The sequence below is a fragment of the Xiphophorus couchianus genome, chromosome 6, assembly GCF_001444195.1.
Source record: "Xiphophorus couchianus chromosome 6, X_couchianus-1.0, whole genome shotgun sequence".
Classification (NCBI taxonomy): domain Eukaryota; kingdom Metazoa; phylum Chordata; class Actinopteri; order Cyprinodontiformes; family Poeciliidae; genus Xiphophorus; species Xiphophorus couchianus.
The window spans coordinates 22,506,567-22,527,572 of record NC_040233.1 but is presented as its reverse complement, the minus strand read 5'-3'; the positions used below and the strand labels follow the sequence as shown (position 1 = coordinate 22,527,572).

Below are 21,006 nucleotides of genomic sequence, written 5' to 3'. Positions count from 1 at the left end.
AATATACACTCAAGATTAATTAAACAAAATTAAACAGTAAAACAGAAAAAAAGCCCTGAAAAATATGAGTAAAAGGTATAAATATTTAAAAAATTAAAAAAATAAGTCCAGAAGGAAGGGAAAAATAGATCCAATGTAAGACAAAATTAACAAGTTGAAAACAAAAAAAATGTCAGGGAAAAATTCAAATAGATTATTTAAGTAGATATAAAATAAAGTTAAATTAGAAATAAAGAAAAATGGATAAAATTAAAGTGAAACACTTTTATGTAAACTCCAGATCAAATAAATATCTGATGTTCTTCTATTTTCTTTTTTTAAAACGTATCGAAGCTGCCGGGTTACCAAACATCTGCAGGAAAAAAGAGAGGAGGATGGGATGAAGATGTGAGGTGGTGGAGGAGGAGGCGGTTGCCATGGTTACAAGCAGCCCGGCTGCTGGGGGTAATGATGCAACATCTCCGTTTTCTCCTCCTTTTCTCCTCTGTGTTCCTGATTGCATAAAAGAGACAAATATCTCTTTTTTTTCTTCTCTTTTATCTCAGTTTTAAATCATCTGAAGTTTGTAATTTCTAAATAGTGTCACTCTCTTGCCTTAAGACGCCCTTTTATATATTAATTTCCCTGAAATAACTGCATGTGGGAGAGTTTTCTGCATTGTTGCGCAAGAAAAGGGAGCGCGGTTTTCAGGCAGCGGCTGCAGAGGATGATTCCTGCCACATGGGGGCGACATTTAGCCGCTGAGAATTAAGGTGGAACAGCAAAAACGGATGACACGTTTTATTATGGCTGGATTAATGTGGAAATATACATAAAGTGTCAGCAGAAAAATAAATCACTTTTAAAAAATTACAATATGTTGGCCCAAAAATCTACAATAAAAACATTTTCTTTGGCTTTAAAAATTATTTTCTAAATTTCTGAGCGCCTCCTCAGGCGGCGGCCTTGCTCCTCTGGCTGAACAAAACCTCCACCACCTTGGGGTCGGCCAGTGTGGAAAGGTCACCCAGGTCCTTCTCGTTGCGCGCGATCTGCCGGAGGATTCGCCTCATTATCTTTCCTGAAGAAGAGGAGGAGGAAGAAGAGGAGCTGAGCATTTTATAGGGAAACAGTCGAGGAAGAGGAAGCAGCAGACGTTACCTGAACGCGTCTTCGGCAGCGCCGGGGCGTTTTGAATAAAGTCTGGTGTGGCGATTGGTCCGATTTTCTCTCTTACTAAGAGGAGGACACAGAAAAGGTGAGAAATAAACAATTATTTATGAATATAAGTTAATATAATTTCTGTTTCGGTTTTAGGATACTATATTGATAGTAAGTTATTCATTGTTTTACACATAAAAGCATTATTTGCTAGTATTTTATACCTAACAAGAACTTAAAATTTTAACCTGTTTTTGAAGCTACATCAGTTCACTAATGAGTTCAAACCTTTTATTCTGGAAGCTCTCTAGAAGATATTACTAGAAAAACATGAATATTTTTACCTAATTTAACCTTAAAAATGATTAAAGAAACGTATCAGTGTTCTGTTTGATGTAAATTAGCTAAATGCTATAAATTGAGTTTGAGTTTTACATTTCTCCTTATTTTCAAGATGTAATAAAAGTACAAAATCTGATTTAACGGACAAGATTTAATTTTTAAGTATGTTTAAGTTAATGGAAAAGAAAAACATCAGTTTTTTAGATATTTAATAGTTTTCTTTAAGGTTTAAAGTGATAATTTAGCTATTTGTGTTAGTTACTTAAATATGTCATTATAAAATACCTTTACGCAAACTGGTTGAATTTGCATTGTATAAAAAGTTTTAACTGTCTATTTAATCTTTTCAGGCATCATGTATGATGGAACCAAACTTTCATCAAGGACACAAACAGGATATTTTTTAATGTATATTTGATCTTGAATATTGTTGTTCATGGTGAAAAGATTATTTAAAAAGAACATTCTAGTAAAAAGAAGCTTTTTTTTTTACCTATACATCCGTGTCCGATAAACGCCAATCTGTGTTTATTTGTACGATATGTCTTGCGTAGATTCATGAAATCTAAAATATGATGTATGTTTAGTTGGTGCTCGCTGTTGGCTACAAAACTAAATAATATAAATATATCCAGCAGTATTAATTGAATATCAGATATCATGAATCGGGTATTATATATCACATATAGTTTGCTGCATATTGTTAGTCAAATATATAGCATGGTATACAGTATGATGTGGCAAATATTGTATATTCCATATTTTACGTCATTTATTCCATGTTGTGTTTGATTTATCGTACATTGTCCATGGTATATAGCCTGTTGCATGTTATATGTTGTGTATCAAACATCATATTTCGAACATCGTGTGTTGTATTTTGTATCTCTAAAGCAGTCTGTCTCAAACTATGGTCTACGGGCCACTGGTGGGTCGAAGTACTGCATGTAAACAACTGATTATTTATAGTGGCGTTAGCTCTAAGTGCCATGCTCAGCTAGCTTACCAAAGGATTGTGTTTAAAAATAATAATGGATAAGTGGCTTAAGACCGGGTCACTAAAAAGAAAGCCTGAAGATACCAATGGAAAGTTTCTCTGGGTGAGTTGCAGAACTTTTGTTTCTGAACATTATTATGATACACAGCATGCCACAATAATGCAGATCTAGGTCTGGGTAGCGTGTTGAATGTGACATGATGGTGACGACGTGTGAACAGCGCTGTGCACTGACTAACTGCATCTTAACACCTGAAATAAAACTATTTATGTTGACTATCTACTGGCTGAAAGAAAATGTTTATTTTTACCAAAGCAACTCAAATCTATTTTTCTGTAATTATGCTCCCAAATTACAAATAGCCCTAAAACGTTATTATTAGTGCTCACAACACTTGTAGTAAAGAACTTTTTCATTTCTATGTGTTTTCCATCATTAGAAACTTTCAGAATCTGTAAATAACCCAAAACGTCCCGAGTCGACTTGTTCATTTCACATTTACAAAACAGCACCATCTTCACATTATTAGGAATAAAAACAGTGAGTTAAGAGACTAATACTTTCATTTCAGGTTGTATATATAAAGATGTTGTGTTATTGCGTGGGCACAGTTGCCTTGCAGCAAGAAGGTCCTGGGTTTGATCCCCGGCCAGGGGTCTTTCTGCATGGAGTTTGCATGTTCCCCGTGTGCATGCGTGGGTTCTCTCCGGGTACTCCGGCTTCCCCCACAGCCCAAAAACATGACTGTCAGGTTAATTGGTCTCTCTAAATTCTCCCTAGGTGTGAGTGTGTGTGTGCCTGGTTGTTTGTCCTGTATGTCTCTGTGTTGCCCTGCGACAGACTGGCGACCTGTCCAGGGTGACCCCGCCTCTCGCCCGGAACGTTTACTGGAGAGGCACCAGCACCTCCCAACCCCACTAGGGACAAGGATGTAAGAAAATGGATGGATGGATGTGTTATTGCACGGGCAATTTCTAGGTAGGTGGTTACTCAGTGTTTGTTAAATGGGGTTAGTGGTCCTCAGTTTGAAAAAGTTTGAGAAACACTGATTTAAAGGTTTATTGAAGAGGGTAATTAATACAGTAATTAATAGGCTGCAGTATAATCAGTACGATTAAAATTATTTTATTTTGTAACTTTTCTTCAATTTGAGCATGAAGCTATATTCTCCCACCAATGTCCCCATGTTTGGGTTTGAGCCTCACCCAGCGTCTTCAGCTCCGCCACCGTCTTCTTGTCGAACTCCCAGCTGTCTTTGAGGGTGACGAAGCAGTAGAGGCACTCTCCCTTCACCTGGTGAGGTCGGCTCACCACGGCGGCCTCCGACACGGCCGAGTGCAGCGTCAGCGCCGCCTCCACCTCCGCTGTGCTCAGGAGGTGGCCTGAAGGATGAGACAAAAACACACACAATCTCACTTCTGTGTGAACAATAACAGTTTTTAGAGCGACCCGCGTGCACCGAAGAAGAACGATGACGCCACACAGCTGTTTACCGAAGTAATAATGGAGTTATTAATGCAGGGGCGTCAAACTCGCTTTCAATTTCTGCCACATTAAGATCGCGAATGTTCATAAGGGGTCATTTGTGTCAGAATATATCGATAAACCAGATAAACAAATGGTTAGAACTTTCTCTGCATTTGACAAGTTCTTCTTAAAATTAAATCATATTTGATGGTGCGTTCACACCAAACGCGTTTAGTGCGTCTGGTTTACATTCAAAGTCTATGTGGATGTGTCAAAATCGCTTCTGCCGTTGTTTTCCATTACTGGCCTATTTGTTTGACCCATCAAACATTCATAAATGTTCCAAAGCGCCCTCAACGCACCTTCAAAGACTTTGAATGTAAACCAGACAAAACGTGTTTGGTGTGAACGCATCATAACAGTTTTTCACATCAATCAATCCTCTAAGAGTTTGCCTTTTTTTGTTGTTGTAGTTTTTAGCAATAAATTGTTAATTTAGAAATATTTGCAAGGAATTTTGCAATATTTACACTTATGTATGATGGTAAATGCGTCTTTTATTACTTGTAAATAATCAATCGCAGACTATAACTTGACATAAGAAGTGTAGAACATACCGCCACTTACAGATGGGAGTTGGCGTCACGTCAAAGCAATGTTTTTGACAATTTTTTGGAAAATTTTAAATAAACTTACAGTTATGCATAAAAAATTGTGTTGATTTTGCATGAATTTCCACAATCACAGTAAAACTGGAATGGTTGACTAATGCAATTTGGCGGTAAATGGATAAACACTTCAATTTGATTAATAAAATTTTTAAGCACAAAAAAAGAAACATTTAAAGTTAATTCAGGCTGTTTTTCTGTATCGGATGGATATTGACCGATTCTGTGTCGGTGCATTCCCAATATTTAATTCCACATATGGAAGTGGCACAGATTGGATTTTTTGGAGTGAAAAGATTGGAATTGGGCTATTCAGACTGCCGTGAAAAAGTCTGATATGGGTCGCATTTGCTAGCTAAGGATGTCAATTCTGTTTGCTTCAGCCATTGTTTACGTCCATATTTAGCGCGTCTGGCTTCTTCTGGTGCCGAATTATGATGCATGTCTCACCACAATGACATAAAAGTTGGATAAAATGCGACATGACCGTTCAGACTGCAGATGCCTAGAGAACAATCAGATACATATCTGATTTAAAGCCACATATGAAAGTTGCACAAATCAGATTTTTGGTGGTTGTTGTTGAAATGATTGAATTCACATTTGACTTTTGTGAACGTAGCCAAAGTCAAACTGAGCACAAGGTTGACAGGAAAGGTGTGACTTTCTGAAACCTACCCGACACGTTCAACATGTCGTCTATCCTCCCTGTGATCCAGAAGTATCCGTCTTTATCCCGCCTGGCACCTGAAAAGGAGAAAACAAGCTGCATAACCTCCAGAAGAGCTTTAAAAACCAAACATCCGTGACCTTGTGAGAAACAGAGATGTGTAGTCGGTTGGCATTTTATTTTGACGACTCACCGTCACCAGTCACATAAAAGCCAGGGAATTTCTTGAAGTAGGTGTTTTCGAAGCGTTCGTGGTTTTCATAAACTGTGCGCATTATTCCCGGCCAGGGCTTTCTGAAAACATGCAACAAGAAGAGATTCGTTTACTCGTGCACAACATTTAAATTCACACTTTAATAAGTTTTTAGCTTTAAATTTAGAAATGAAGATGTTTCTTAAAGGTGAGATATGAGATCCAGAATGGTTTGGTTCTCCTGGGAAGCTTACCAGATAGCCTTCAGCCTCGCCTTCCACTTCTTCTCCATGTTCGTTCAAAATGGTCGGCTCTACTCCGAAAAAAGGAAATGTCTGAAATATAAAATAAGTCAACTCAGTTCTTTCATTCAGAAATTCAATTCAATTCATTAAATTAAATTCAACTCAAACGCATTGAAATAAATGGAAAAAAGGTTTTTTTTACATGTAGTTCAAGAAAGTCTGACAGTTTATACTCATAAAAATAAAACAAATGTACTATGAGATTACAAGCTGTAAAATGTTACAGACACTTTCTTCTTTGCATGGGAACACTAAATAATGAAGCGTTGGTGAATAAACCCAACTCCCGATGTCCATTGGGATAAACATTCAACGTTGAAAAATATCCTACAATTTAATGATTGAAAATATTTTCAAAATAAATTCAAATGCCGATTTTACCAGGCTACCATGAATTCAAATTTATAATTTTGACAGAAAATAGATGCTTTGGAGCAAGTGATATGCCTGAAGCTCATTCATATCAAGTTAAAATTTAAACATTCAAATTTATTGGTCAATAAGAAACTAATTAGTAATACTTGAAATGACAAAATCCCTGTTTTCTTTATTTGTTTAAAACCAGAAATACATCATCCATATCCATATCCACTGATCTAGTGGATATGGGGCCTCAAAGGGTTCAAGAGTTGAAGGTTCTTCTGTAGCAGTCTGCATTACAGCGTATCAGAAGAAGCCTCTGACTGAAGACACTGTTATTTAACATTCTCATTAACAGGATGCTTGTCTGTAATTTTCTTGGTTATATGAAGAATCATTTATTTAATTAGACCTTCATTGTGAATTAAAAGACAGATGAGATCTGAAGGTCCAGAGTTGCTTTTAGCTCCTAAAACATCCAGATTTTGATCTGAACATCCAGAGCCTCCTAGTGCTGCCTTGAGAAAAGCTTTAAACAATGAAAACCTGAACACAAGTTGCTCTAAAAACATAAATATCTGCCATATGTTGGATTTAGCAACAGCTATGGAAGCACTTATTATTGTCGTAATATTCTGTCTGTTTCTTTTAAATATTTTGATTTTACTTGAACTTATCAGAGTAAGTCGTGTCACTTACAGCTGATCCTGGTTTCAGAGGCGTGGCAGCAGGTAGAGGTGTCAAAACATGACCTCCCTGCAGAAGATTTAAAAACAACAAAACATCACTAACACATCGACACACACATAATCTAACAATGACCACGACATATCGAATCACAGTTGATGTCATAACATCAATTAGTGGGAATCCAGGCTATGTGAATCTTAATTTAACAGTCCAAACACCAAAGATAACGTAATAAGCATCAACACGAAGAGTGGAAAATGAATGGAGAATGAAAATATGGCACCAAAATATTCAGCAACAGTAGAAATCTAGTTCTGATTATCCGCTCCAGTGCGATTCTCTCACCGTCTCCGTCTGCCAGAACGTGTCGACCACGGGGCATCGGCTCTGACCGACCGTCTTGTAGTACCACAGCCACGCCTCGGGATTAATCGGCTCGCCTACAGTACCCAGAATCCTCAGGGAGGAGAGGTCGTACCTGGAAACATAAAGAAAAACCTAAAAAAAACTGACATTGGTTATATCTACTCAATATGTAATATTATTCAATCGTCCGCCTGTCACAATGACAAATACTGCTGGTCGATAAACAAATAAAATTAATTATGAAATAAATGAAGAAATTAGCAGAAAATAGAAATTGAAAATTACTATAAAAAGTGAAATTATAAACTAGAAATGATGAAAAATGGACAAATGAGACAAATTCAATATTATAAAGTAAAAAAAAGACAAATGCATAAAACTAATTGCTATGAAGATGAAAAAGTTATTTAACAATAAACAGAAAATGGACATTTTATATCCAATTTAAAAAAATCACATTCAAAAATACTTCATTGATTCCAAAGGGAAATTAAATAAAACTCTTAACAAGTGGTTTGTATTCAGAGCAGAGAAAAACAAGATTATGATCTGATTATTATCGCAAGGTTAGAAAATAACCAAAAAATGAAGAATAAAAGTTTTAAAATTATGAAGTAAAATAAATAAACCAACAAATCAACAAAAAATACAACAATTTAATATTTAGTGAATACATTTTTAATCCGTTCCATAAAAAGGGATACATTAAACAGCAGCAACTGACTTCTGCAGCGGTTCTTGTCCGTACTTCATCAGCAGGCGGATGGCGGTGGGAGCCGTGTAAAACTTGGTCACCTTGTACTTCTCTATGATCTCCCAGAACCGGCCGACATGCGGGTGGACTGGGATTCCCTCAAACTGGAATCACACGACAACATTTAGACCGTAGGGAGCGGAAACTCTGGAGTCGGGGCGAAGTTCTGACGTTTACTCACGAGAACACTGGTGGCGCCGTTTGCAAGAGGGCCGTAGGTTATGTATGAGTGACCCGTGATCCAGCCGATGTCCGCTGTGCACCAGTACACGTCGTCATGGTGATAATCAAAAACGCACTTGAAGGTGAGGAAGGTGTAGAGCAGATACCCGGCGACGGTGTGGACGACACCCTGTTGCGATTAAAGAGTTAGTCTGAATTATAAAAGAGGCTGATCAGGGTTTTCTGTATTGTCCTGGAAAAGTCTTCACACCCCAAAATCTGGCCACTTTTCACCCAGAAATGTGATTTTATTTTGTATATTCGTTATGCTAGTTTCTGAATAGCAAGTCAACTGCAAAACGCTTGTTTTTCCAGCAGCCATTGTACAGCACATACATCAGTAAAACCAGATGACAGAACGTGCTGGAGCTTTGGTTGCTAGGTAACAGGCTGGACTTTGCTGGGGTTGCTAGGTGACGTTACATTCTTGAGGTTTTTGAAACCGTCAAAAAATAATGAACTTATTTATTGCCAAGAAATGTGCGGATTGTTTTTTTCTTAAAGCGCTGGGACTGTTTTTAGAAGCAGTGTTTTCGCGTAATAGCTCCCATTTAAGCTCTGATTTTAGTTCGACAAACTGTGGAAAGATACTTTGGCGAGATCCATTACTTTAGGTTTGCCGGTGGAGCCGCTGGTGTAGAGGATGAAGAGCGGATCTTCGGCGTCCAGCCATTCAGGCTCACAGTCCTCAGAGGAGTCGCTCATCGCCTCGTCCCACCACTCGTCCCGCTCCGAGTCCCACGGAGTCTGGACTCACAAAACAAAAACCTGCTCGACATTTAAATTCATCAACTTGCATCCATATTGTTATCCTTCTCTGAAGTTTTTATGTTTATCTCAAAATGTCTGTGCGCTTAAAGCGTCTAAAGACAAAGTCAAATTCCTTGTTTGTGTGAACAAACATGGCCGATAAGCTGGGGTTTTAGTGCGCTCTTGTTTATTGAACTAGCAATGATTTCAATTGATTAGGCATCACAACACGCAGCCACAAATGGCTAGAAATTATTTTTAAAGTTTTTTCTGGGAGATTTAATGGTTTTGAGGAAATTAATGGGTGTGACACGGTATAAGGGCCACACTAAGAAAACTAAAATACAATTAAGAGACTAAAGTAATATTTATGAAAATAAAGTCACAATATTACACGAATAAAGTTGTACGAGCATAAAGTTGTCATATTATAAGAATAAAATAGGAATAATACAAGAATAAAATTGTAATGTAAAAATAGTCTTATTTTGAGAATAAAGTCGAAATATTACCAGAATAGTTGTAATATTATGACTTTATTCTTGTATTATTTCAACTTTATTCTCATACAGCTTTATTCTTGAAACATTTTGTTCTCGTAATTATTTTTTCTTTTCTTATTGTGAGACAAATATGTCATGCTAATAAATGTAAAATGAGATTAAATGATGTTTTTCACATGGGTTGTACACAGAAAAGCTAAATGTCACTTATGTTTCCTGGTGGCTCAATTTTAAAGAGTAAAGCTGCAAACTCAAACATGCTGACCTGTAATTTGTTGCATGAAGCTCCTGTTTTCATCCTGAGTGCTTGATGCTTTATAACCAGGCACTTGCTGATGCTAGACGACCCTCTGTGAGGAAAATTTAAGAAAAGAAAAATGATGTGAGTAAACGAGCAACTTTGCTTTCAAAGATTTTAACATCTTGCAGATTCAGTTTCATTTTGATTTATCAGATAATTTCTGCTTTCAGTTTCATTTATATCCACGATGGCTCTGATCATTTATGAGGAATTTCACCTTGTAGATGATTGTTGGGACTTTGGAAGTAGCGTAGTTTTAACCTGGTTCAGCTTTTGTAAAAATTAAAATAAATAAAAAATCTCCTATTGACGTATAATCCAGCTACGACGGATTAGTAGGGCCACGCTCACAAAATATAAATGATATAGAATACAACAATAATGTTAGAATGTTATGAGAATAAAGTCAGGCGAGAATAAAGTGGAAATGATACAAAAATAAATTAATATCAAATTCATTTCTTCAGAATAAAAGATGGATAAATCGATAACTAAAATAATCATTAGTCGTAGCTGTAATATTGACAAATAAAATGCACGACGTGCAACACACAGTTGATTAGAAAGTGAAATCTCGCCTCAAAGTCGTATTTTTATCTGATTCATGTCGGTGTTTTGTTCCAGTCTTTTGTCTCAAACCCACATCTGCACCTGTGACTCTTTGTGTCCCTTGGTTGATAACCCTTCCCAGCATGCTCTGCCTTTTCGCTCACATCCCTCTCTGGTGCTTGTTCCCATTGGAGACGAGCAGCTCGGGCTTTTCCTGATGGATTTAAGTGCTCCATGTTGCCCGGCAACCTAGTAATCTAAAACCCTGGCGGTCTGTTGTTTGCAGCCACTCTGATAGCAGCTGACTGCACTCTACGTCCCATTACCAGCAGCGGCTTATGTAAATACGACTGGTTGCTGGGAACTGGGAAACCTACTTCTCCCTGCTCTTCTCCAGCGCTTCATCGGAGATCTGCTTCAGGTTGATCAGTTTGTCTCCTCTGTAAACACCATCTGTGGGTGAGGGATGTGCAGCATATGATGAGGTGTGAAACTAAACAGATGAGTTTCGTTTCGCAGCCTGCGGGTTGCTGCAGCGTGATTGTATCCTGCCGTACCTACTGTGACCAGAACGCTGCTCTGGGCATCCATTATTCTCTCACACAGAGAATCTGAGGAGAATCCTGCAAACTGAACAGAAGAAGAAGAAGAATACTAGAATGATTTATCGCGATTAATCATGATTGTTTTTTTTTTAAACAATCGTCAATAGGCCAGTCACGATAACAAATTTTACTAGAAAAAAAAATGTCCCCAGAAGTTAATGCAATAAACTGATATTGTAGTTTTGAACCCATTTTCAAACAAATTATAATGCTAGTGGCATAATCATAATGCAACCACCTTCTCAGAGATCAATAAACTCTTAATTCTAATAGACATTAGAATTAAACTGGAACTGGAATACATTTTAAATATCCAAAATAAATAAGCAATACAGCATAAACAACAGTAAATTAATTATGAAGCCTCTGCAAACAAAATTGTCGTTCAAAAATGGGCTGTCCCATTTTTGCCCTTCAAAAATGATAACCAAAAATGATAACCCACAGGAGGTGGGAACAGTGATTTTTACAAGATAAATTCTGGAATGATTTATCGCGATTAATCGTGAATAATTTATTTTTGAAATAATAATATGTATATACTGTATATATATAAGAGAAGACATGACATTCTCTTATTCCCATTTATAGCTGAATAACCTTGTCTAATCTTACATAATGAGCCATCCGTCCGTTAGCTGCTCTTTTAGATGGCTGCCATCTTGTTCTCAGGCCAAGGTTAACAGTTCATGGAGTGTAAAGTTTCAGTGGGGATGGCAACGCTTCAGGTCACGACAGACTCTGGACTCAGCAGAATGTCGCTGCGTTTACTCACCTGAGTCTGAATATCTTCATGATTATTCATATTGATCAGCAACAATCCCAACCAGAACAATAATAATAAATTATATTGGCTCAAACCTTTGAGAAAGTCCAACAGTCTGCCAAAATCAGGCCTCTGTTGGTCATGCAGAGTTCACCTTGGAGGGTTGCGTTTATTTTTAACAGCCGCTAACCTGCGCGTGGACGGGGAAGGTTAAACCGCTAAAATAGCTTTCCCAAGCTGGAAGCAGCCAGTCGTGTCTGACCCATTTACTGAGTGCAGGTGTTGTCAGCATTCACACAGAAAACAGCTGATAACTGCTGGAGTGCGGCAGTCTGCGCTGACAGAAACGGAGGGTTTCTCTGTGGAAATGGGGTCAGAGCAGCAACTTGCAACATGGTTGTTTGTATAAATGAGGACAGCATCAACTTATCATGTGGGAGTGGAGCAGAGATTTCTTTAGAAAACCAAATGAGACCAAAAATGTATACTTGGATTCTCAGAGGAGGTGGGAACAGTGATTTTTACAAGAAGAAAAACTGATTTTTAATTTGTTGTTCAAATCATAATTAACAATAGAGCAAGTGGAGTTTGTTTTTGCTCCCCCAGTTTTGTGTTTTTACCCAACGAGGCCTGTTGCAATTAATCAATTAATCAATTAAAATAAGCTCTATCATTTTGCATGATTTATTGTTTTTCTCTTTTTTTTCTACCAAAAATTAGACAACAAACGTCTTCAGTCTGCTATTTTGTTATCAACTAGCCTTTTTTTTTAATGATAATTTTGTTTACAGAAACTTCATAATTTGTTGTTTGGACTGTTTATTTTGTTTATTTAAAATATCTCCCAGTTCTAGTGTTAAATGTTAATTATACTTTAAAGTTTATTGATTTTTAAGAATGTGTTCTTGCATTATTTTGCCAACATTACGATTGTATTACCGCAAAAACAGCAATATTATTGATTATTGCAATACGTTTTGGAAAAATGTATTGTTCAGCAAAATTTATCATGACAGGCAACGTCAATGTCAGATTTCTGAAATTAGTCATGATTTTCAAATTAAAATCAGAATAAAATTAGTTTCAGAATTCTGAGGAAAAAAAGCAGCATTCTGACTTTAATGTCAAAATTCTGGGAATCATAATCAGAATTGAGATTTTTAAATCAAAATACTGAAATTAAAGTCAAAATTCTCTGAACTATGTGATTAAAATCAGTTTTTTCTTTCTTTTTTTCAGTGGCTCCAGTCTTCTCTAATAGTTTTCAGTCATGCACAGGAAACGTAACTCTACCAGAGTCTGAGTTTGTTTTCTAAGTGTTAAATGAATCTCATTCACCATAAGTTAATATGAAACTATAGAAAACCTTTCACCGCACCACAGTTTTACACCCAACTGAAATTTGTTGCTTCTCTACACTGGTAATTACGGCATCGCCTGGACTCTTCTAGGACAAAATCTAGCAAAGAACGGTTAAAATAGCCTTTTTAATCAGCATACACCCAGCCAGAAGAGGAGGTTTGTGTGTATTTTTCCACATTTTCTTGCTCGTTTTACAACCTGAGCAGGCGCCCATGCTCACCACCACAGAGTGGACGGCTCCTATCCGTGCACATGCCAGCATGGTGTAGACGAGCTCTGGGATCATGGGAAGGTAGATGGACACTCTGTCTCCCTTTCTCACTCCTGGTTAAGCAAACACAGAAACCGTTTATTTAAGTTTGAAGGGTTAAATTTAAAAATGTTTGTCAGAGGAACAGTTCAGCTAAGGCTGAATTATAACTGCAGCTTAATATGTGAACGAATAGTTGAGATCTGGGCTGTTGATCTACTTCTAACCAAGAAAACTGAATGCCAGAATTGGATCACATGGCAAACGGTTTTTGGTTTTTTATCCTTTTACATTATTCTCCTCACAGATTTATCAGTTTAGTAATACATCATATTTATGTCATTAAATGTGAAAAAATATTTCAAAAGTTATTTTGGTCTCATTTCTTTGCGTTATAAAATTAATCATAACATATGCAGACAGTTTATAGCTACTGTTGATGGTCTGTAGTTTAGCTAGCTATCCACCTAGCTACAGATTAAGCTAGGTAGACAGCTAACTACATTAAAACTAGGTAGATCTGTCCATAGATATATTTATATTCTTTACGCTATAAAATTTAGTTTAACATGTGGATGTTTTATTGGTAATGTTGATAGCCAGCAATTTAGCTTGGCATTTACCTAGCTCTATGTTTAGTTTGTTATTTTATTGGCTATATAGATAGCTAGCTATATATATTATCACTATACGTACATGTAAAGCTAGCAAGCTAAGTACTTAGCTATTTAAGTAATGAGATGGGTAGATTGCTAATTACTCAATGTAATTAGCTTTATTATTGTTATTAGCTGTATACCTAGCTATATAGCTAATGATTTGCAAGCTTTGTAATTAGCTAGCTAGCTATCTCATTACTTAGGTAGTTAGAAAGTTAGAAGCATATTTACATTGTTAGTTAAATTCAATTTAATTAAAAAATATTCTATTCTGAAAAGGCCTTTGACCTAAGACACTTTGTATCTATATACATTATTTAGATAGCCTAAATAATGCCTAACTGGTGTTCCAGCTAGCAAATAGCAAGGGGAAGCAGAGTAAAATCAACAAAAATGTAAATTAGTTTAATGTTACTTTAAGGTTACATTCAATAAGTGAGCTTTTTTACATTGAAGCTGTCAGAAATTCAATATTGTATATTAAATATTATATAGAATTTGTCATTTTCAGTTACTCAGGTGACTTTCTCACCCATTCTCTTGAGCACATTGGCACAGCGGCAGACGCTACTCAGCATCTGTCCGTAGGTGATGGTCGTGTGATGTTCAGGTGAGTTCCCCTCCCTGTAAAAACAACAAAACGATTATTTCTGTATTTCATTCATGTAGCATTCTAAAGATCCTGTGTGCTGACAAAAATAATGTGCGATTTACTCTGAATACTCATTGAAAACCTAGAGTTTTTATTATATTGACTGAACCAGAGAGGGAGACGTCTATTAGTCAGGAAACTGCATTAGTGCACATAAAAGAGGTAAATTACCAAAATGGTGACGCAGTACGGTCCAGCATTGTGAGAGCTCTGGAGTTCATAGTGGAGTCAATGAGGTCCAGTTGTTACTAAGTCTATATTTGGCTTGGATGTTTGTCAGAACAGCTATTTATAAAAACCACTTGTCATTTTGCCTGGCAAAGCAGCAGACAGATTCATAGTAAGACGCTACTGTAGGACAGAGCGCTGCAAAAACCTGTGGAATCAGACTGAAAATTACAATGGAATAAATGAGCAATCAGTGATGGGATGGCAAATGTAACATGTCTTAAGTCTCAAACTTTCTGACTTTACAGTAAAATAAAAGCAGCTGTTATTTAAATATTTTCAGCAGCCCAGTTAGTGTGTTACTGTTAAACAACAAAAATGATGACATTATTTATTTGACCCATTCTTTTTATCCTTAAACAATTGTTGCCCCTCCATATTGCTTTCATCTGAATAACCAAATTTGTGAGTGAATGTAGTGAATTTTGCACCATTTTGTCATTTGTTGTTCTGCTTCAATCTCATTTTCTTGTAATATATATTTGTGCTTGGTATTGATATTAAATTGCACAAATTATAGCAATTGTGTCATAATATAGCTTAATGTAAGTTGGTTTAACATGTTAGCGTTTGCTACCTTTTACTAATATTTAAGACTATAAATGTCAATAAATATGATTAATAAATAAGTAAAAAAGTCTCTAGCTAGCTGTGCTGTAATTAGCTTGGTCCCCATTTCAATAGATGTCTATATGTAGCTTGCCTAACCATACAGCTAGCTACCTAAGCTAATATCTAGCTAGAAAGCTAGATAATTTGGAGTGTTAGATTGACAGATAGCTAGACGGCTCTATGTAGCAAGCTAAACTGATAATTAGCTATTTAGGTGGCTACCAAGTTAGCATGCTATCTATTTAGCTCTCTAGTTAGCTAGATATGCAGCTAGATAGCCAAGTAGACAGCAAGAGCTAAGTTGTAAATTTATTTATTTATGAATTAAATTTACTTCATTTTATCTGCGTAGGAAATGTTTTGTTCATGTGATTAAAGGTACAGTAGCTGTGAAAGAGTTAAAATACTTAGTGTCTGGAATATTTTCAGCTAAACGTCATCCTACACATTTCTGCACTTTCCTTTGTTGTTTTGTTTTGTCTGATTAAACCCTTAATCAGATATTTAAATACTTTCTGTCGTCATGCTGTTTTAAAATCCGACCTTTAGTCACAACAGTTTAGATGATGGTCAAAACAAACCATCAGGGCAACCGTTATACCTCTTTAAAAATCGTGCCGGAAAAGTGTTTTTGCAGCCAACACATATAATGTGTGTGTTTTGTTTATTTGGTGCAAACAGTTTTAAAATGCTTGGATGATCGGCAGTATGGCCATGTTCCACTGAACCCCTATGCTGCTGAGCTAGTAGAGCAACTGCTTCTTGTTTGCAAAAGCTTCTGCAGTTGACAAAGCAAATATCTGCCTTCATGTATTGTTGCAGAAACAATAGAAAGTACAGCAGGCAGAAAAAAGTTGAAAAGGATGTAAAGTGGGATAACTAAGCAACTACAACTAACAAAATAACAAAAACTGAAATTGAGAAAACAATTTTGTTAATTGTAATCAATGGGGGAAAACATTAACTATAACAATACTGAGTGTTTATAAAACCAAAACTTACTGAAATTGTAGATATGATATCTTTAGTTTTTATGTTTATGATTCTATTTCTCTTTTTCACACACGAGCAGTTTACGTCAGAAATCGGCAAATTACTGCTGGCGGCTACGCTACGCTAGTCTGCAAAATGGCGGTAGCAAAAGTTGGGAGAAAATGCCAGAGTCAGTTGGTTGTTCAACAATAATTGCATAATTTTAAAAAATATATATATATATACATACTGTTGAGTGTTTGTTCCCCGGTGTGTGATTAATCACATAACTTTTACTTTTTGACTTCTGCATCTAAAAATTAACCAAAGTATGAAAGAATTAAAACTACCAACACAGATAATAAACGCTAAACTAAAACTAAATAATAGTTCAGTTTCCGGTTGAAATATGCAATAATTCAATTAATCACATGATACATTAAAACAAACTTAATTTTATTTTAATTATTTATTGTTTTTCTTTTTCTACCAAAAACTGGATAACAAAAGTCTTCAGTCTGGTGCTTTGGCCTCACCTTTATTTGACGGACAATTTTGTTTACAGTCATTTTCTAATTTATTTTGTTTGTTGTTTTGTTCATTTTTGATGATTAAAATGTCTTCCAGTTCCAGTGTTAAATATTAATTAGAATCTAAAGTTAATTAATTTTTGAGAATGTGTCCTTGCGTTGTTATATTATTACCATTATATTACTTGAAAATAGTCTCAAAACATCAATATTATCGTTGATCGCAATAATTTATTGTCAATATAAAGAATATTTAACTAATAAAAACAAGCAAGCACACTCTAAAAACGAATTAAAATTAATTAAATTACACAGAAAGTGACAATGAAATAAAACTAAACTATAATGGAAAACCTAAAACTGTTATAACCCTGAAACTGAGGCCCTGACATTCCTGCTGCTGCTAAGTGGGATTTGTACAGTGTAGTTGGCAGCAGTTGGTTTTGACTGGAATACCTGACAAAGTTCAAATCAGTACCGGTACCTTTGTATTTTTTACCCTGGTTGTTTGTTTTTTAGTTTTTGCTTACCAGTAATAGGCGACCTTTTCGCTGAGGTTCCCCTCCCTCACATGTCTGTCCAAGACATTATAGCACATGTTGGTTTTGGCTCCTTCCATGCATTTGACGAATATGTTGCCCTTTGTCGCGTCAAAGTTGTACTGAAGCATTGGACCGGTGGCTGGTTTCTTCCAGAAGAACTCATCTGCAACCTCCTTCCAGAACGCTGAAATAAATTCACATTTTAAGACTCGTTTTAGGGTGAAATGTATTAAAATACAGCAGCCTTTTTCAAACTGCGGTGGTCCGCGGGTGCCCCCTAGTGGTCGTCGAGGTACTGCATGTAAACGGCCGTTTATTTTACTGTGACGTCAGCTCAAAGTGCGACACTACAGCTAGCTTACCTGAGGATTGTTTAAAATAATAATAAGTGGCTTAAAAGCGGGGCACTCAAAAGAAAAACTGAAGAGAAAACAACTGAAATGATCGGATGAAGCTAAGTTATACCTTCTGAGTATAAATGTGTATTTAGCTAACAATTCGATTCTTTTGAACGGCTCTGCCGTTAACGTGTCTTCAGTTGGCGAGAACTGGTCTTTGTTTTTACGACTTTGATTGTTTATAATGCTCTGATCACACATCAGTAGTTATTGTTATGTCTATTTAATTAAAATGACTTAACCAGCAAATAAATACAGTTGATAGAAATGGGTGGATATTTTTTTATATTTAATGGTGCAGAAGATGATATTTGTTTGTGCCAAAGCAACGAAAAGTTTATTTTTCTTTTATTATGCTTCTAAATAACAAATAAAAAATTAATGCACACAAGATTTCTTTTTTGATTTACGTGTGTTTGACATAATTGGAAAGTTTAGACTCCAAATTTTCAGAATCTGTACATAACTTTAAACACTTCTAGTCAACTTGTTCATGGTTTTGTTGTGACCCGTCACATTTACAAATCACTTCTCATTAGAATGAACAAAGAAGACAACAATAAGAGTTAAGAGCAGAGTTGGGAAGTAACTAGTTACATTTACTCAATTACATTTACTTAAGTAACTTTTTTGAAATGCTGTACCTTTAGGAGTATTTTTATTATGGTGTACTTTTTACTTGTAGTGGAGTAATTTTATTATCTGGCTACTCGTGACTAAAATTTCCGGGTTCTCTACCCACTGAATGAAAAACAAATATTTTTTAACCAAAAATCCACCAGACTCAGACACACACCTGTAACTTCATAAGTTATTTTAATGAAAAAAACTGATTTGGAAAATTTTATTTACTTAAATGAATTATTGTCATTTTTTCCTTAAGATAAAAAAATGTCCACTTGACTTAATTGGTCCATCTGATGGAGTAATTTTTAAATATGAAATGATTGATAATTTGATCAGTACTTGAGTAGACTTTTTACCAAATACGTTTTTACTCTTGAGTAATTTTTTTGGACAGCTACTTTTTCTTTTACTTGAGTAAAAATATTTTGAACTAATGCTAATCTTAATTGAGTATAACTTATGAGTACTCTAGTTAAGAGACTAATATTTTCATCTCCATGTTGTGTTATTAAGGGTCGATTTAAGGTTGAGTGTTGAGTGTTTGTTAAATCATCCTCATCCCAGGTAAATCATCCTCAGCCTGAAACGGTTTGGGATTTAGAGGCCGAGAGAAGTGGGGAGTCTAACCTACCTTCTGGATTCTCCAGAGACTTCTTGTACATTCCCACATAGGAGCTGAAATCAGGCACATGTGCATCCCTCTGTAGGTCAGGAGGAGGGTGATACAATTCTCCTTGAGATTCAGGAACAACCATTATGAGGCAGACAAGTTGAGTCTTTAATGTTGAGTCTTTTCTGGTGAATCCTGCAGGGTGAAGTGAGAACAAGGCCTCTTGCAATGAAGCAACACAATTCAGCATGCATAAAGACCCACCTCTAATCCCGGATCTGCAGACTGCTCCCTCAATCTGCTTAGTGTCAGGGCAGCCAATCAGCTCGCGGGATGGAGCACTCCCACTTTTTGGTTGGATGGGCCTCCACTGGCATGCTGATCACATTATGTTTCCAAGCCAAAGGCTGGCTGAGGAGAAAAAGAAGGAGGAGGAGGGAGGCGTGGTATGCTGCATGATGAATGCTGTGGATTCAGGCTGATGTTTGTTTTCAGAGGGACGGTAATGCGCGCTCATGAGGAAAAAACACACAGGACGCAGCAGCTGTTTACTGGTATATCAGGGGGGGTCCAAACTGTGGCCCGGGGGCCATTTGTGGCTCTTGAACTGATTTGAGTCTTGACTTAACCACAAGTCAAGACTGGTACAAATTGTCCCAACCAAATAGAAAACAACTTGACCCTAAAATGTTGAAATAGTTTGTTTTTCTTCACTACAATAAACACAAAATCTTACCATGTATTTTTGGTCTACTTTCAAGTGCAAATATATTAGTTTTGTCTTTTTTCAAGCGTACTAACTTGCACGCAACTTTTCAGCAAGATATAGGATCTTGTCAATAATTCTTTAATTTTGGTGGAAAGGTACCAGTTACATTGGCAGGGTGTTAGAAAATGGATGGATGGGTGGATGAAAAATTTATTTTTGTAAGTGAAATAATCTGCCTAAGGAACAAGTACTTTTAAAAAAATCAATATTAAGGAATTATTGATTTAAACCAAGCTCTTATATTTTCTTGAAATGTTACTTGTAAGTTAGATTTGCATAATTTTAAGTGTATAAAAAATATTTACATCACAAACTATATCAAAAATACTTGGTAAAATTTAGTGTTTTGCAGTGATTAAGTTTAGGATCTTCAAGGATTCATAGATTTCAGAAAAAAAGTTTATTATCAAGCAAGTAAAGCTAAAAAACAGAGGGGGAAAATTCCCCAACATCTTTACATTTTAAATGTACTTAATATTTTGGCCCCCCGAAAATTTGTGGGTTTTGGCCCCCGAGGCAGAAAGTTTGAAGACTGCAGTGATAAGCCATTGAGCGATTAAGCATGTGACACTTTAGTTATACAAATAAAGTAGTCAGATTTGTTGTTGGAAATGGACGTGTAAATTATTATAGACCCAAAACTTAAATAGGGTTTTGCAGGTTTGCCTTATTAAAATAAATTAATTTGTTTTTTTGGTATCAATTGGAAAAAAAAATAGAACAAAACGTTGTTTCTGAGCAATAAAATAAGGATGTCAGTGGCTCATTCTTTGAAAAAAAAAAAACTTGTTGTATTTAGCCAAGTTTAATAAAATAATTCCAAGCAGATTTGAGGAGGTAGAGGACAAATTGTCTCATTCTTGAAATGTAAGTCAAGGGCCACAGGCAATCAGTTTTGGGACATCCCTGGTTTAGTGTTTACAATGCATTCATTTTAAATATAAAATGTCAATTTTTTTGTTTTTAACATTCTTTTGAGATGATTTACAATTACCTTACATGTGATTGTATAAATAAGCTGCTAAATTCAGCTTCAGAAAGTAAAACTATTGGATAAATTATGTATTAAACTGTAGTAATAATATTTTAACACATTATACTTCATTCTTAGAAAAGATGCCACTTGATTAAATTAAATTCAATCAG

General features: G+C 36.0%; 1 protein-coding gene across 2 annotated transcripts; it reads right to left on the bottom strand.

Moving 5' to 3' along the window:
• Positions 1-765: 765 nt before the first annotated feature.
• acss2l (acyl-CoA synthetase short chain family member 2 like) lies at positions 766-19,756 on the bottom strand. Of its 2 annotated transcripts, XM_028021274.1 has the most exons (19): positions 19,356-19,756; positions 19,113-19,286; positions 17,445-17,640; positions 14,453-14,544; positions 13,232-13,335; positions 10,836-10,908; positions 10,656-10,731; positions 9,694-9,778; positions 8,785-8,922; positions 8,135-8,305; positions 7,924-8,057; positions 7,179-7,311; positions 6,843-6,899; positions 5,733-5,813; positions 5,479-5,587; positions 5,294-5,362; positions 3,686-3,862; positions 1,141-1,215; positions 766-1,060 (listed from the first exon to the last, which is right to left on the bottom strand). In XM_028021274.1, exons 2-19 carry the CDS (start codon positions 19,234-19,236, stop codon positions 933-935), a joined length of 2,022 nt encoding a protein of 673 aa, XP_027877075.1. In that variant the 5' UTR covers positions 19,237-19,286; positions 19,356-19,756; the 3' UTR covers positions 766-932. The 2 variants fall into 2 exon arrangements, with proteins under 2 accessions (XP_027877075.1, XP_027877074.1); XM_028021273.1 differs by lacking the exon at positions 19,356-19,756 and having other exon boundaries at positions 19,113-19,346.
• Positions 19,757-21,006: the final 1,250 nt, after the last annotated feature.

Bases quoted from the DNA above. Each gene is read 5' to 3' on its own strand.
- acss2l (XM_028021273.1), bottom strand. From the start codon at position 19,341: ATGCTGAATTGTGTTGCTTCATTGCAAGAGGCCTTGTTCTCACTTCAC. The intron at 9,779-10,655 runs GTAGGTTTCCCA...TTTTCCTCACAG, and splicing joins CTGGAGAAGAGCAGGGAGAA to AGGGTCGTCTAGCATCAGCA. The intron at 3,863-5,293 runs GTAGGTTTCAGA...CTCATCCTTCAG, and splicing joins CGACATGTTGAACGTGTCGG to GCCACCTCCTGAGCACAGCG.